This window comes from Argiope bruennichi, chromosome 2 (genome assembly GCF_947563725.1).
Source record: "Argiope bruennichi chromosome 2, qqArgBrue1.1, whole genome shotgun sequence".
Taxonomy (NCBI): domain Eukaryota; kingdom Metazoa; phylum Arthropoda; class Arachnida; order Araneae; family Araneidae; genus Argiope; species Argiope bruennichi.
In genome coordinates this window covers 118142067-118159437 of record NC_079152.1, presented here as the reverse complement: position 1 = coordinate 118159437, position 17371 = coordinate 118142067, and the positions used below count along the sequence as shown (strand labels likewise).

At 29.8% G+C, this 17371-nt stretch overlaps 1 protein-coding gene across 1 annotated transcript in view; it reads right to left on the bottom strand.

Moving 5' to 3' along the window:
* The window catches only part of LOC129961612 (pleckstrin homology domain-containing family G member 4B-like), a 544990-nt gene that overhangs the window by 481203 nt on the left and 46416 nt on the right, over positions 1–17371 (bottom strand). Inside the window, exon 3 of the mRNA XM_056075118.1 lies at positions 14204–15223. Coding sequence (XP_055931093.1) covers positions 14204–15223 — 1020 coding nt within the window. The remainder of the gene's footprint in view (positions 1–14203; positions 15224–17371) is intronic.

Below are 17371 nucleotides of genomic sequence, written 5' to 3'. Positions count from 1 at the left end.
TTTCCTTAATGAAACAGCATCAACGTTTATAAACAAATATTTCAATATAAACGAAAGTTCTCAAAAATATTTTAATTGTAAATTTGTAGCAGAGAGATTTAAGTTTTATATAATAAATAAATAAAAATTTAAATTTCTTTTTCAAAATAGGAAGATTGAAATAAAACCAGATTTTAAAAAGTTTTTTAAATATGATATTTTGCTATCAGAATTTTATTTAAGAAATTAAGTAAAATTTTCAAAAAAAATTTACGTAATATTAACTGGAGCCCTTTTTAAATTTTTTCTAGAATCTTCTGATTTTTCTCTTTTCTGATTTTTTTTGCATTTTTTCATACATTTCTTTATTTTAGTCAGATTTTACTTTTCACTTAGATATTTTTTCGTTAAATTTAGTTAAAAAATTTTAATACGTTTTATTCTCATTTTTTTCCAAAAAAATGCAATTGGTAACTCTTGCCAAAATTGATAGGTTTATAAGTTAAGCTATGGAACCAAACATTCTGAATAAGATTCAATTAAAAACGCATGAGAAAATATCTTTTCAAGTGTCTATTTTGCATTGCTAATTTTTTAACCTTTGTAACTTTGATTCTTCTGATGAAAATGTTGGGAAAAAATTAAGAAACCTAACCCAATACAAAAATAAAAATGCAGCTAATCTCATTCTTAAGAATCTATCATTCACAAGTTACAAAACCACTATCTTTTTTTTACAGAAAATAAACTGAAAATCGCGATTGAAAAACTTACATGTGACTTAATGATTTTTTTAATTAAAATAAAGGAAAAGAGAAGATCTACTTTTTTTTAACAGAAAAAAAAATCGAATATAAAATAAAATAAAAAATAATAAAGATCATCCTATAATGAAAAAAAAATTATAGGTAGAAAATGCGTATGAGGTCTTATAATTAAGACACATTTAATCATGCTCGTGTAATTTTTTCCAATACAAAGAAATTAGATAATAACAATGTTCCAATTTAGCTGTCCTAATAATTATTCTTAAATTTTTTTGTATGCAATGTTATGTCTTTGTAATGTTAGCGTTATAGAAATAATATAATTTTTAGAAGCTTATAAAATTACTAAAAGTTTTAGAGGATATTCGAAACTAAGCGGCTTTGGCTACGAGTTTGATTATTTTTAGGTTGTTAAAAATGAATGTGCAATACATAGTTTTAAAAGGATTTCACCTTCTTTTTAGATAAAATTGGTAAACGGGAATTATATCGAGAAAAATTATAACGCGTACAAATTAAAAAGTACATGTATGTGTACAATAAAAGTGAAAATAAAAATCCTACTTTGGAAGTAATGTAGAAAGAAATCATTTTTTATCTTAATTTCAAAAATAGCAATAGCAAGCGATTGAATATTTTAATGAATGGAATTGAATTTCATCATAACATTAAAAATCAATTGTTATAAATAGAATATTACATTAAAAAGTATTAAAAATAAACGTTTTATGGAGATGAAATTGACATCATTAAAAAGGGTTTTTTGTAATGATAATACAGAGAACATCTCTGTGAATTAATAGTTTTGGAAGATACATTCATCTATTTCCATATGCAAGTCCAAGAAATTACACATCTGGCAATACTTGAGCCTATTTTTGTGCTCGATTAAAACGCTGTTTGACACCTTTTTTTTATTTCTTTCACATCTTGTTTTTCTCTGAGCGAATAAAGTATTTGATGAGCATTTCAAATAACGGGGATTAAAAATCTTCGGCTTAAAGTTTCGCTTTCATGATTTATGAACATTAAATAAAAGTATTGCCTTATACTAAAATGATGCGTATATTGCTATATAATCTTTATATTTGTATATGCATTCTTCTTTTTATATGTATTGTATATACAAAGTATCTTTGTATATTTGTTGTATATGGATTCTAATCTTTGTATATGTATATACATTGTATATTCATGATTTATCAACATTAAATAAAAAAGTATTGCCTTATACTAAAATAATACATATATTGCTATATAATCTTTACATTTGTATGTTAATAACCATACAATTATCATAAATTCTCACTTTAGGCTTACTTTTATTTTTTTATGTTTTAAATTCATTTTGCATTGTTTATTATATTTCTTCCCATATAATAAAAAAGAGAAGAGGGCCGATTCCTTCTTTCAAAGCATTAAATTACAGGTTTATATCACTTGGATTCATAACTTTATACTTTATTTTTAAGCTTTGTGTGAAATTATATGAAAGTTATTTGATGTAAAAAGGAATTTTAATAATTTTTTATGAATGGTTATGTTGCAACATTGACATTCTATTCAATATTTCTTCAAATTTAGTGATTATATAAATTTCATAATTTTTTTTTCTTGTAAGTAAATTACTAATATAAAAGCTAATACTAATTCGCATATTCTGAGAAAAAGACAAAATTATTTTTGATGTTATATTATCGATGCTCTCGTGTCATAATATATGTTTTTAAATTTATTTCCTTCAATAAAAAAAAACCCAATCCTCCAAGTTTATAAACTTGAAATTACCCATTGATCTTGATCGAACTTCATTCAAACTACGAATATTGGAGAGCCCATCTGACTTTTTTCCAAACCATGATATCTTCAACATCGTTACAACTTCTGCAAAAAAGAATTGCCTAAGGATCTGCCTTCCAAACCAAAATAAATGGAACATAGAATTGTGTGCCCGTAGACCTGTCTTTATTAAGTTGAAAAATAAATAAATAACGACCAAATAACTCTGAAACGAAAATAAAAGAGCTTTAAGTCAACAGATAGAATAAACATTGATTTAAATAGGTTTTAAATCAAGAAAATTTCCCCCCAAAAATTAGAAAACTATCATGGAGTTAAAATTAATTACATTGTAATTTAAATATGGAGAGCGACGAATTGTATTCATCTAATCATTTATTTTGCAAATCTTGTACGAAATGTGTTTTGGTAAAGTGCATTACCACAACCTCTTTCATAACGGTATTATTCTTTAAAAAATGCCACATGCATTATTGTATAATTCATTTATTTTTTGTAGCAGTAGATTTCGTTTATCATTAAAAAATGCATACAGAAAAAAACAAAACTTGAATCTTATTAAAAACTGTTATAGATCTTTACTTATATCTGGTATATGTATGTAATTTTGCACCAGCAGGTTTTAATTTATTATATTCTCTAAACTTATTATATGGCATATATAGAATGAAAAAATGTGTTATGTAATTTCTCATATTTAAAGAGAATTCATATAGAATAATTTCTTCTTAAGTAATATAACTTGTATTTATTTATTTCGATATATAAATAGTTCATATTGAAATAAATACATTTTCTTATTAATTTCGATATAAATATTTTATTTCTATAAGAAGAAACAACATTTCTCCATGCTTTGCATATTTTTATCAAACAGTATTATCCAACAATTTATCTTCATAAATGATACAATATGAAAATTATCCGAATCTATCCAAATTTTATTAAAAATTATTAAATTCATTTAAAATTGTTGTCATATCTTCGAAATCCTGTGCTCATAAGTCTCACATCCAGTTGTCAAGAGACAATTTATTGATAGTTTTCGGAATCCCCGCTACGCTTAAGTCATATAATATGTTTATACACGCAATGAATAAAACAGGCGTAAAATTATTCAGTTAGGATGACTTTTATATCTGTCACAATTTAATGCTTTAAAATATTTTCTTTGGGGTAATCATGAGCATTAAGTAATGCATAAGAGATTAAATTGAAAATATTGAGGACTACTTCCAGATCTGTCACAATTTAATGCTGAAAATTATTTTCTGGAGGAGGGGGGGGGGAGTAATCATGAATATTAAGAAATGCACAAGGGATTTAAATAAAAGTTTTGAAGACGACTTTCGGATTTGCCACAATTTAATGCTCAAAAATATTTTCTTTGGGCAATCATGAACATTAAGTAATGTATAAGGCATTTAATTGAAAGTAAACACACATAAATATCCTTTGCGAAGCAGTTGGTTGAAAAAGGCAGCTATTGGTTGGTTGGTTTTGCCAATTATTTTAAATATACAGATTTCGAATTTTAAAAAAAAGTTATTTTGAAAGAAAATGTCCTTTGAGATAATTAATCTAAATTAGCTAAGTAACCCATAATCAAAATCACTTCTTTTTATCGATGCCACCCAGAGATACTTAAAATTTAATTTCTGACTTTTAAAAATAACCTTCCTGTGCTATAAGGTGAAGCGTAGAAGGTCAACGAACGAAGCTTTTTTCTTTAGCGCAAATGTCTGGCAGCAAGGAAGGAATCGATAGAAAGACACGAGAAAAAACAAATTGTTCAATTTCGGCGGACAGGTAAATAAGTTTTGTTCTTTATTTCTCAGTGAGGTAGAAGTTTTTAAAAACACTTAATTAGAGCTTCTTAAAATCACAAGTTCTTGGCGTGACCGTTCATTTTCGTTAAAAAATTTCAGTCTCATTTCGCTTTTATTTCATTAACTTGTTTGGCAATTAAAACTTTCAGTCTTAGAATTCCTTTTTCAAACTTTTTTAGTATTTCCGCAGAATTTTAAAAACATTGGCCGTAAGTGAGGAATTAATTTTTATTAAAAGATTTCGAATAAATATGGAAAGATATATTTTATTAAGTAAAAACTGATTATTGAAAACAAACTGAAAGAAATATTCTATTAACATAAAATTGACAAGAAATTCTTATAAACACAGTACATATTACTACTTTCTCGTATTTGTAGTATTATGTTAATCGTCAAAAATTTTGAATTCGAAATTCTGACGAATCTCCACGTATTAGATCTTCATGAGTTAAAAAAAAAAAAAAAAAAAAAACATTTGTAGAAAATGTCTGTGTAACACAACTGCTTTGAGCTAGACAGTTGCAATTTGGTATATGGCCTTTACAGCAAATCTACAAATTCCTATCAAATTTTGAGCAAAATGTGTTAAGAGGAAGTCCGGCTATTCTATGTCCACATGATGAATACAAAGTGAAAAGAGCTAGATAAATAAGATTCGGTACACAGATTTAGCATCTATATTGTAGACACTTGTCAAAGTGGGAGCCAAAATTAACAAAGGGTTGACTATCTGTCGATCTGTACTTACAGAAATATGTCAGAGCGATTATTCAAAAACGCAATGACTTAAATATATGAAATTTGGTATGTGATTTATGTGACTACAAGTGACTTAAATATATCAAATTTGGTATGTGATTTATGTGACTACAAGTGACTTATATATATATCAAATTTGGTATGTGATTTATGTGACTACAAGTGACTTAAATATACCAAATTTGGTATGTGATTCATGTGACTACAAGTGACTTAAATATATCAAATTTGGTATGTGATTTATGTGACTACAAGTGCAGTTTTGTATCAAATGTTTCTTTCAATCGGTTGAAAAAAATCTTTCTAAAACACAAATTTGATTTTCGGATACTCTTAAGCGCATGCCAAGGGATAATCGCCAAATAATTAGCCAAGGATTACACGATCGAGTCAGTCAAAATGCTAAATTCTCGCCGAAAGCTAGTACAGTAGACTCCCGATTATCCGCGGGCGGGTTATCCGCGCCTACCGCACAAATGACTTATTTCTTCAAAAAGGTGTAGTTTTACAGTTATGCTTTTGTAATTACATAATACATTACAGTATTAAAAAAGTACATATGTATTAATTTTTCTGTGTATCCTTGGCGCCTCTCGTAAGTACAAAGCACTTTTCTGTTTCCATTAACAAAATGCATTTTAGGTTAGTTTTGAGCGATATACTAAAATATTAAGCGTTAGTTAAACATTTCCTGCTGTTTATTTTACGTCTTATTGTACATAAAACGATTTTTCAAAGTTGGAATGACTGTTTTCTCTTTTGCTATACCCGTTTTTAGCTTTTTTCGGATTATCCGCGATTTTTGTTATCCGCGGAGGCCGCGCCACCCAATTCCGCGGATAATCGGGAGCGTACTGTATTTCATAAGTATTGGAATCCAGTTTTTTGCAAGGCTTTCTATGAGGTAATATCTTTACTAGGGAGTTTAAGAGAAAGTTTTGGGAAAAAAAAACTTCTGCTGGCTAATACAAAAATTCGTAATATTTAGAATTGCATATCAGAATTAAAATAGGATATAATTTTTTTATTATATACTGTTAAATTATTAAATTAAGTGAATGAAAGTTACCTTTTTTTTCTAAATTAGTAATACAATTAGTATTAGTAATACCTTAAATTTGCTTGTATAAACAAAGATTCCGTAAATTTTTTTTCGAATCTGTAGTACTAAAGCCAATACTTCAGATAATAAACAGGAAAATATTTTTCTAATCAATCAATAAATAAAATCTATTTCTAATTCATGATACTTAAAAATTATTTGTAATTATTAATCTCAACGTGCTACAAACATATTTTGTTTGTAGCACGTTTTGTGTGCTACAAACAAATTTGTTTGTAACACACTATATTCAATTTTCAATGTGTTCTCACATAGACATATCTAAATTAAATTTGAATCTTCGAATGTGCTAAAGCACATTATTGTCATCTTTATTATTTTTAAAGTGATTCTTTTTTTGTGCTTATTACATAGGCGTATAAGGTGCCGAAAAATCGAGCACAGAATTATACTTGCGATGATAGTGGCCTGCAATTTTGAGAGAGCAGTGTGACTGCGATAAACTTTTATAGATAAACAATTTTGAATTTCAATGTTCAGGACATTCAACTCATAAATTTTATTAAACTGGATAGAAAGCGAATCTCTAGGAAAACATATAAATAAAAATTTAGGACGGCAATTATAAAAACCAAGCAATTACTTCACATAAAAAACCTCTGGTATAAAACTCGATCTTTAATTAATAATAATGATTTCTAAAAATTATAATAAGACAAGGCAGGAAAAAAAATAAGGCCTTTTTTTCTCTTCTTCATTCCAAGTTAATTTTTAATTCGGCTAAAAATCATTGCGATGATAATTGGCAGGAAAATTCAATTTGGTTTGAGAGAAATAATACAGTAGTATATATTTTAGAATTTAAAACATCGAATAATCAATTTTTTCGTGCATTTCCGTTAAAATTTTAGCTATGTATGGCTTTACGCTAAATATTTCTGTTAATAGTTTCCAACTCTAAAGAATGCTTATATTATGCAGACTTTGCAAAACCGAATTAAATTTTCTAATATTTTATGCAAACAAACAAATAAATAAAATTAAATGAAACATTTATTCTGGTTTGAAGTTGCGTGGACATTTGGACAAGAGGTACAATGCCGTCATTATTACCATGTTTTAAAATTACAAGCCGGCGTCCTGGCATAGGGCTAGCGCGTCTTCACCGTGATCTGGGCGTCCTGGGTTCGAGTCCCGGTTCGGGCATGGTTGTTCTTCATGTGTTCTATCTGTGAGATGTGTGAATGTGCCCTCCTGTAAAAAGGGGTTGTGCAAGCGAATGTGATGCGTGAGTAGCTAAGACGTACTCTCGGCCCTAATTGGCGCTACTAAACAAGAGACACTCTCTTGTCTTAAAATCGCTGCCATCATCAGTGAGCTTGCCCATGGCAAGGGCCATTATAAACAACAACAACAAAATTACAAGATCCATCACCAAAATAGATTTTGTTTTGTTCCAATATGTAATGGTTATTCAGATTCCACGCTTCATTTAACATTTGTTTTGTCAAAAATCACCAGTTCTGGACCATGATCAGAAAACAAAAATGAGACATGAGCCGGCACTATGTTCCCAGATACTCTCCACATGAGCGGAAGGAAGATCATATAAATACACTCGTTGTATTTATTTAAACATAATGATTAAATTTAAAAAAGATGCTTGCCTTTCGGAATACTTTTCCCTCCCCTAAATTAGCAAAATAGAAAAAAAGGAAGACAAATTCTTGAATTTTGATGGGATTTAAAGTTAATCTAATGAATGTGCATAATCATCTGATCGAAAAATAATAATTAGTGGATTCGGAAGATTGAGGGGAGATATCTCTAAAGGATTCTGAAAAGAAATCCCCGAGATTTCTTAAAAGAACCAACAGGAGTGATCCCCAAAAACTTTCTCGCATATTCAGCAATAGTTTTTATCTCTCCCCCCCCTTCCTCTATATAAAATTGTGGAGCTCGCGTGAGGCTGCGATTTCCTTAGAGGCATTGATGAACGACAGTTACATGAGATAAGATAAAGAATTTTGACATGAATTTAGCCTTTTTTTAGCACCAGATAGTTAACCGAATTTCATTAATTTAAGTCATTGCATTTATGAATTATTGCGTGCACGAAAGTATAAACCGACAGACGATCAATAGTTGGACAGATATGCTTAAAACTTTGAAAAGTATCTACATTTTATATGCTAAAACTTTGTACCAAGTTTTATTTATCTAGCTCTCTGTGATTTTTAATTCCCGAATTCATTTGTATTCAAGCAGACAGACAGACTTTCTGTGAATGAATTTCGTTCAAAAGTTGATAGAAATCTGCAACTTTGTTTGTAATTACATATACCGAATTTCCTCCATAACCAGCTCAAAACATTTTTGAATCATTGTATTCACAGATAGATCGATACAGTGAAAAAAGTGCATTTTTCCAACTCAAGAAGATATCTGAAACGTGGAGATCCGTAAAAATCTCGAGTTCGACTTTTTTTAAAGATTGTAATACTTGAAAAAATAAAAAATAGTAAGATTACGAGAGATCCAAAATAAATTCTAGTGAATAGCATCAATTAAGAATAGCAATTTTTCTCGGTAAATGAACATTTTTTTCCGATGGTATTAGTTTTGAATAAAATGAACTCAATTCTAATTTCTATGCCTGAAAATTCAGAAGCTCTAACAATTCTTTAAAGCAAAACATCGAATTAACATCAAGCGCATCATTTTTAATTACTTTAATTGCTAAATAACATTGTTACTGCAATTTCTCGTTTGCAACTTTTTGTCCACTGCATTCTCTGAGAAGATCTGATTTCAAAATAAAAAAAAACCTTGTGTATACCGACAAAAGAAAAACTTTTCAACTCAGTGACAAAAGCAAACAGTTCTTTTTTTTCTTCTGTGTAAACAGTTGAATCCATGCCACCCAGCTATGGTTCCAAAGAGCGCTTTTCGAGAAAAGAGAGACAAAACGTCTGCCATTGTGCCTAACCGGCCAAGTGTAGAGGCCCTTGTAGAAAGAAGAACTGATGCATAGCAGTTGCGTTGGCATGACATCCATTCACGAGTTTCACACACTTTCTCCAATTTCAGGCGGAAGGAGAAAAAAAAAAAAAAAAAAAAAAAAATCGGCCTATAATAAGAAAGAATTTCTCCCTTCTAATTATGGTGGGCCGAATCGAAATAAAGAACACCCTGTGCGTGAGAAAAGCTTTCATTCATGAATTCTGAATCGTCTGACGAAGAAGCCTTATTTCTACATTTTATTAAATACAGGTATGACAAGAAAGGAACAAATAAATAATTTGATAATGTCACTGATAGTTGTAGTGGCTTTAATTTTCTTTTGTAATGTCGTTTTAAAAAATTGTTAAATATATAATTTAAAGCTGTTCTTCTCGTCTTTGGATTTTGGTGTCTAGAAATAAGCTGAACGCGTAAAAATGTAAAAAAAATTATCTTAAAAATAAGAGCACATTTTATTAATCGAACTATGGACCGGTAAAATTGGATGTTCATTATTATTTAACACCATGCCAATGTAGTAGTGGCACCCTAAAACCTACGCGCAATAACAATTCAAAAACCCAATCATAGTCAGTATGGATTCTGATTGGAATGTTGGATATCCAGCACTTGCTAATTTTCACATATTTCAGAATGACACTCGCTGAATGCTAGTTTGGAGAATGGGGTTTGTAGCATGATCAACAATATGCAGCTATTTCTAGGATTGATGTAGCTGTACAAGAATTCAAATTTTGAAGAACTTGGTAATGTTTCTATCTGAAAAACAGTACAATTATGCGTGCCCAATAAAATGCACACAATTCTGAAGCATCAGATTATTCTTGAAGCCTGCTTCAAGCGCAGCTGTACGTTATTGTTGTCGAAGTGCAATTAGAGCAGAAGGTGAACATCAAAGTTTGCTTCGAATTGAGACTGCGGTAGAAACCCAGAAAATGTTGAAACGAGAACACAGCGACGAAACATCATCCGGCTCATGCACTTTTGAACAGCCTAAATGTTCTTGGCAGGAGTGAATAAATAGAGTCATTTTTTGTCGTTTCATTCGACAACAAATGACTAGCTCATCATAAATTCGTTCTGCCTCACAGATTGCTATAACACAATTTTATATAGAAATTATTGCTGGAATTTAACAAAAAATTCTCAGGGTAAGGTCTCGTTCTTGACAGAATGGGTTTTGGTTTTCTTTTGCATGTTAATGAACGACTCCTGCATCGTTTTACCTGCGAAATAGGCTTTGGCCAAACATGCGGCGGAGAAAATGAACTATCATTCACATTCTCCGGATTTAGCACCCGCAGACTTTTTCTGGCCTCTGAAACTGAGCTGTTAGATAATGGAACAAGATTTGAGGATATTTGAGACATCAAAAAATTGGTGGAGCCCGAATTGAAAAGCATTCTAAGATGAGAAAAAAATGATTTCCGATACAGCTGAGTACAGCAGAGCAAATAAGCAGTTGGAAGTCATTTCGAAACTTAAATGGTTTTATAAGTAACACACTATTTATCATAGTTATTGAATTCGTCCAGGAACAAAAAACAAGCGAATTTTTAGTGAAATATCCTAAGGAGAAGAAAATGATAATCCATATGCAGTCAATATTAGCACTTGCTAAATTACTGATGATGTCCAGGTGGCGAAAAAATCGTATTCTATCTCAGATGTTATTTAATTGCATTATTTCTCTATTATCAAGTTTTTTTTTTCAATTATTAAAATATAAAATGTAAAGATTGTATTTACATTTTGGATGTTGTTTAATGAAGTTTCAACTGGAAAGACAAAAGAAATAATTTGTAGATTTTATTCTTTTAGCACTAACAACTTTTTTTAGCACGATTTGATGAACGAAAATTTTTTATCAGCCTTTTCAACTGAAGTTTTTATAGTTTCCTATATTATATTGTTTTGTTGAATTTAGTAATAAAAGCTTTTTAAATTAAGAAAATTACAAAGCACAATGCCTTTATAGAATCTCCGATCTACAAATGAATGATAATACCTAAAATTCCATTGTCTATTTTTCCAACAACGTGTTTTTAATCGAGATAAAATTCTACTGTATTAATGAAATTTTCCTTTTTGATGAACCAACATGAATAATATTCTGTGAAGAATCTCACAGTTTTTATTCATGATGAGAGCAATACCTGAACCAGTACCCCTCGCTCTTACTTCTTCACCACACCAATGGGAGGATATTTGACCTACGTTGCCAACATCCTCCAAGCTCATAAAAGCCATCTTGTTGCAATCAGATTTCGAACATAAAAAACTTTTGTCTTCAAGCCAAGACCACTCTATCACCCGGATATTTTTTTCTATCCACTCAGTCAATTTTTATGAATGCATAAATATAACTTAATGTCTGTGAGATGTGGCACGTGAATACAATAAATAAAAGTACAACGAATAGCATGAGATTTCTAAGATACATTATTAGAAAGTAATGGTTATAAGTTACTATAAGTTAAGTCTAATAAGTTATGTCTAAGTTAAGTCAAATGTGTCATGTATTTACAAAAAAAATTATTTCAAGGAACCACAAAGAAAAAAAATACTGTCCATTAATATAAGGTTTAATCGAGATGAAACACGACTAGAATTCAGGGCGATTCTCTGATACTGATAATATATATATATATATATATATTCGTCGGCTTTCTAGCTTTCAGTGTGCCCAGAAATTTCAGCAATTAAGGAATACGTTAAGAATTTTCCAATAGAATATTTAATTTTCAAGCACTCTTTTTTCCTAATTATTAATTTTATGTGTAAAAGTATTTTATAGCTATTTTATTTCGCTCCATTTTATTTTCTAATGATATTTTATTGGATCTTCTGCAACATCTGCAAAACCCTCTCAGCTAATATTTAAATACGAAACGAATCTATTGTGGAGACACGATTTTGTTATTTATCAAAATGTTAGATTTAGCTATCATGGTATTATTCATAAAATTTTGCGTTCCTTCCGATTGGGGCTTAAATGATTGAAAAAATATACAAACAAATAACTCAGCATATATATAAACATGAATACCAGAACAGACAATTCAGTTAAATGGAATTTATTTTCTAATAATATTTTACTAACTCTTCTACAGCATCTGTAAAACTCCTCTCAGTTAATATTTAAACAACGAAACTTATCTAGTGTGAAGACATGATTTGGTTATTTTTTTATGAAATTTTATTTATCTTGCTACTTGCTAACATGCTTTATTAAGATTTTGTGTCACTTCCATCTGAATATGGAAGCTTAAATTTTAGAACAGAACGCACACATGAAAAATAATTCGATATGTATATAAGCACTATTACCATAGTAGGCATAAAATATTTTAAATAGTAGTGCTTTGTAAACTCAAACAATCTGACAGTTCAAATGTCTTAATATATTTAAAGAATATAAATACCATTGGAAATATAATTTATATATATATATATATATATATATATATATATATCGGCGAGGATAGTATAAAAAACGGATAGTATTGAAGAAAAGTTATCTTTGAAATAAATTCAGACCACACAGATAACAAAAATCCCTTTTTTTCCTGTTATTAATTGTAAAATATCAAAAATTTAATAATCGTGAAAAATCCTTAAGTAATGGTATTATAGGAATTTATAACTCATTTATTAAAAGACTGAGAATCATTTTCTTAAAACTAATCCTTCTTGAAGAGCAATGTCTCAAAGCAAAGGCACACCCACAAGAAAAAAAAAATAATAATAAATTAAAAAAGAAAACTCCAGTAAAATTTATGGCTAATACTTCTATATAAGAATTACAAAGAAAGAACCATTCAGAACGAATGAAAAAAACTATGCTTTTCTTTCTTAAGTTCTTTGTACATTCAATCACAGCTGATTCATTGCGAGTAGGATGCGAAACTAATTTCAATCTGACTTGTCATCGAGATTTAGAGCTCACGCCTACATATTTACATCTTACTACAATGATCTGTTTACAATAAATTCTCGTGCATTCCGAAATATATTGCTAGATTTCTTACAGGCTGTATTTCGTAAGCCATGATGTCAAATAAAAGAGAAAAAAATTTAACTCTTACAAGCCGAAAAATCGAATTTCAAAGGAAGTCTTCAGAATTTTAAGTGACTTTCTTTAGCAAAACTGTTAGTAACGTATTATGCAAAAAATAGGCAAATTCTTTAGCTGTTGTAATATCTTAATTTTTTTTAAAAAAGATTTATTTTAATTAGAATTGATAAAAGGCAAAGTAATGCTTGTGTCAAATTAGATGCAGCATCAACCACAATTTTTAAATGTTTTTCATTGCTTTATAATAGTTTGTTAATTATAATTATAAAATTATATGTTGTGAATTTTTAAAAGTGTCCAAAGCTGCAAGCGTCCCAAAAATGTTTATTGCAAATAAAGTCAGTATCTTAATTCAAATTAATAATTTAATGAATGGAAAAACAACATTAATGCTTTTAAATTTGAATAAAGCTAAATTTGGATAGTTTCAGATTCCACATAATATATAGTTTCATTCTTTGTTTGAATTGAAAATACACTTTATTGTTCCAAATTATTATACTTTTTAAACAAATTATCTTATTTAAATTAAATGTATAACTACATTTTAACACTTCTTAACCAGCCAGCTGCTTATCCCGTGACTTCCGCGGTTGACAACCAGTCCATTTTCTATTGCATCCCGCGTTTTTCGCAGCTTAGTGTGTTTATTTTTATTATATATTATTATTATATTGTAAAATATAGTATCTGTTCACTTTGTGTTAAAAATATTTGAACTTATTTGCAAACAATGCATCTAAATAATAATTTTAAAAAGTTAAGTAATCAGAGGGTTAATATTTTGCCAACTGTAAACTGTAAAACTGCGTAAACTGTAAAATGCATATACTGCACTAATGAATTCTTTAATAGTTATGTAGCCTTAAAATAAATAAATAAAATTTTAAACATTTCATACCTTTTCTGCAGTAGAGGCCATATAATTATTTACAACAGGATTGTTCCAATAACTATCCAAGCTCCATTCAAAATCATGAGTAAAATTTGAAAAATACCAGCACAAACTAAAATCCACTTCAGGCTCTTTATCAACAAAAAATTCGGCGTCACTTATTTTCAGAATAGGATGATTCATTTCATTCATATCACAGCTTATTACAGCTATCAAATCATTTTTCCTTGAAAATAAAATTTTGAAGCTGCGCCATTTAGTTTGAATTAAAATGAATTCGCATTGAGAAAAATCTTGCATATCTGGGAAAGAAACATCTCCTAAAAACAGAATTTCGCATGTGTTTGCAATCGACTGTCTCCGAACACAAGTTAGCTGTTCTTGTTTTTCAAAAAAGCTGTTATTTAATCCTCTTTGGGTATTTCGGTAATAAGGCAAGGCTTCCATTTCATGATGAGTTCTCCAATGACTTTCAATTTTCCTCAAGAACCCTTCCAGTAAAAGGCGATCCATTATCAGAATGCATTCAGGCTGTGCTAAACAAAGACTGTTTTGGGAGATGGCTGCTGTTATCTTGACATCTTTTTCACCATAATCGTTATATCCTGGGTGATTGCTTCTTAAACGGTCATCACCTGCACATAACGGCCAATGTAATCCGCTTTTTGGCGGAAAATGGCCTAGCAAATTGGCGATAATCTCCTCCAGAAATGCCTCGTTAGTTCTGAGGGAGCAAGGAGTGTCTTCACACATTTTGCTTTCCTTCTCGTTTTGATAGAAGAAAACACTTTCGAAACACTTTCTCACAGGGTAAGGTGTCACGGTGTCACTGGAAAGAAGAACGAGAGAGTTGTTTTTTGAAGTATTTAGGGCCAACTTTTTAGCGGGTCCCAGAAAAATGCCATCCATTGGCACTGGTTCTATTCGCATCGAGGAAGAACTGGAGTTAACTGGAATCGCACATCCGTCTCCTTCGTAAGCATTGTCTGCGTTTGTAGCTGATGACTCTACTCCAGGCTGGGAAGCCTGTTGAGAGAGAAGGAAAAAGAGGGATAAAATTAAAATTTACCTACGCTTATCATTTCTTACTTTTTACATGGTTATTAAAAAAACTTAATCGGAAATAACTCAATTAATTAATTGCAGTTGTCATAAGAGATAAAAAAATTTAAAAGAAAAAAGAACATATTTTAAACTAATTCCAGATAACTGATATCCTTCATATTATCATAGACATATTTTTCCAGAAAGATTTATTGTTTTTGATTTTTTGACGGGAGAGAGTGTGATAGCCTAGTATCTTATTTAAATATTCCTTATACGCATAATTAACTTAATTAAGCGTATTTGTAATTAATGCTTCTAAAATGCTAGTAAAAGCTTTATCATTTTCTTCCTAAAATTTTTTCGAATGCTCTCACACAAAAAGACTTTAAATGTAAGAGGAAAGCCCATTGATCTTTCTAATTAGAATTTTATGTTAGAAACTAAATGATCTGAATACACAAAAGTGGATAAAAATGTAATGAAATTCTTTTATCACAAAATTAAGCTGTGTATCTAAATTCTAACGAATAAATCTAGCAAAAATCTTCATGGAGAATTTCAAGTGAATATAATTTTGAGTTTTATATATATAATATGAAATATATTCACATTTTTGCATTGTTTTGCATAAAAAAAGTAACATTCCCAATGCGTTAATTCATCATCACAATTTGCGAATTTATACAAACGGTCAATTACTTTAAAAATATTTCTCATTCCTAAATACAGAATCATTATTTAAGAATTCTTATTATTTTCATTATCGCGAGTATTTGAAAATTATTTCTCGAAATTGTGAAGGAAAAAGAAAAACTTCCCCCAGAAAGATATCTACTTCAATTGTATGGCAAATCGAAAATAAAACCGAAACATCCTTTTCGTAATATCAAATAACTCATTAATAACATACAATCTTTATTAATAATAAAAGCAAATGAGTGTGTGGACGTCTGTTGACGTTCTACAGAATAGGCAGTCTAACCTACCACAACATTTGGAACAAACGTTAATTAGAAGATGCGGAATTTCTTAAAAATTAATCAAATCTATCGCAAAAAATGAAATAAAACATTTTTCATCGATGTTTTTAGAAACTGTAAGAAATGATTTCTTTCTTTTTCACATTTTCTTTCTTTTTTTTAAAATTAAAAAAAATTATCTTTTTAATGACATCACTTTAGTTATCGCCCACTTTTCCCCCCCTTCCCTTGTTGTGGGAACTTAATAAAAGTTATTTTATGCATTATTTTAAACAATAGTTTTCAGTATTGTAAAAAAATTCAAAATGTCATCCTTGTTATATTAAATATTTAATCACGTAAGTCAACCACCTAACTCTCCGACCCACCCGAAGGCACACGGATTTAAACCATGAAACTGAATGACCGGACCGCCGCAACAGCAACATTGGCGGGAACTGTGGTTGAGTCCTAAGGGCCGTCACCGGCCACGGTACAACCCTCCCCGAAGGAAGTACGTCCCGTCATCGATGGGAGGAGCCAGATCCCCCACCTATTAGTGCACCCTCCAGGGTGGCGAGATCCAACCACCATGCCGGAAGCATCTCATCCTCATTTCGAGGTGCCCCCCCCGAGGGACTATTTAATCACGTAAATTAAAATGATCAATTATTTAATCATTTCATCAAAGCTATGAAATGAAGATTTATGTGTATATTTTGATATTCTTTATCAATTCCGCAATGAAAATTTTATTTAATTTTTTGTGAAATCCATAAAAGAGATGTAGTAAAATGTTATGAGCACTTGGCAATTATTGCCTTTTCCTGAATTGTTATAGTTATCGTTTTATAATTTTCAATCAGGACATATTGTTAGACATGTTGACTATACATAAATAAATTGAGCTGCCTATTACAAATTGACATAAACCACAATTTGTATGAGGAATAAGTAAAATTATATTATGGTATTTCGTAAAATAACGTATAATTACATGGTGGGCAATGCAGACAAGCTACATGTAACCTGATTCCATGAGAAAGATTCATAAGATGAAACAGTATAAAAGATATATATGGCTACTAAAATAATGTTACTTAAATTTGCTTCTCAATTTCAATTTAAAAAAACACTTTCTAAAAGAACTAATGCTATCAAATTGTCA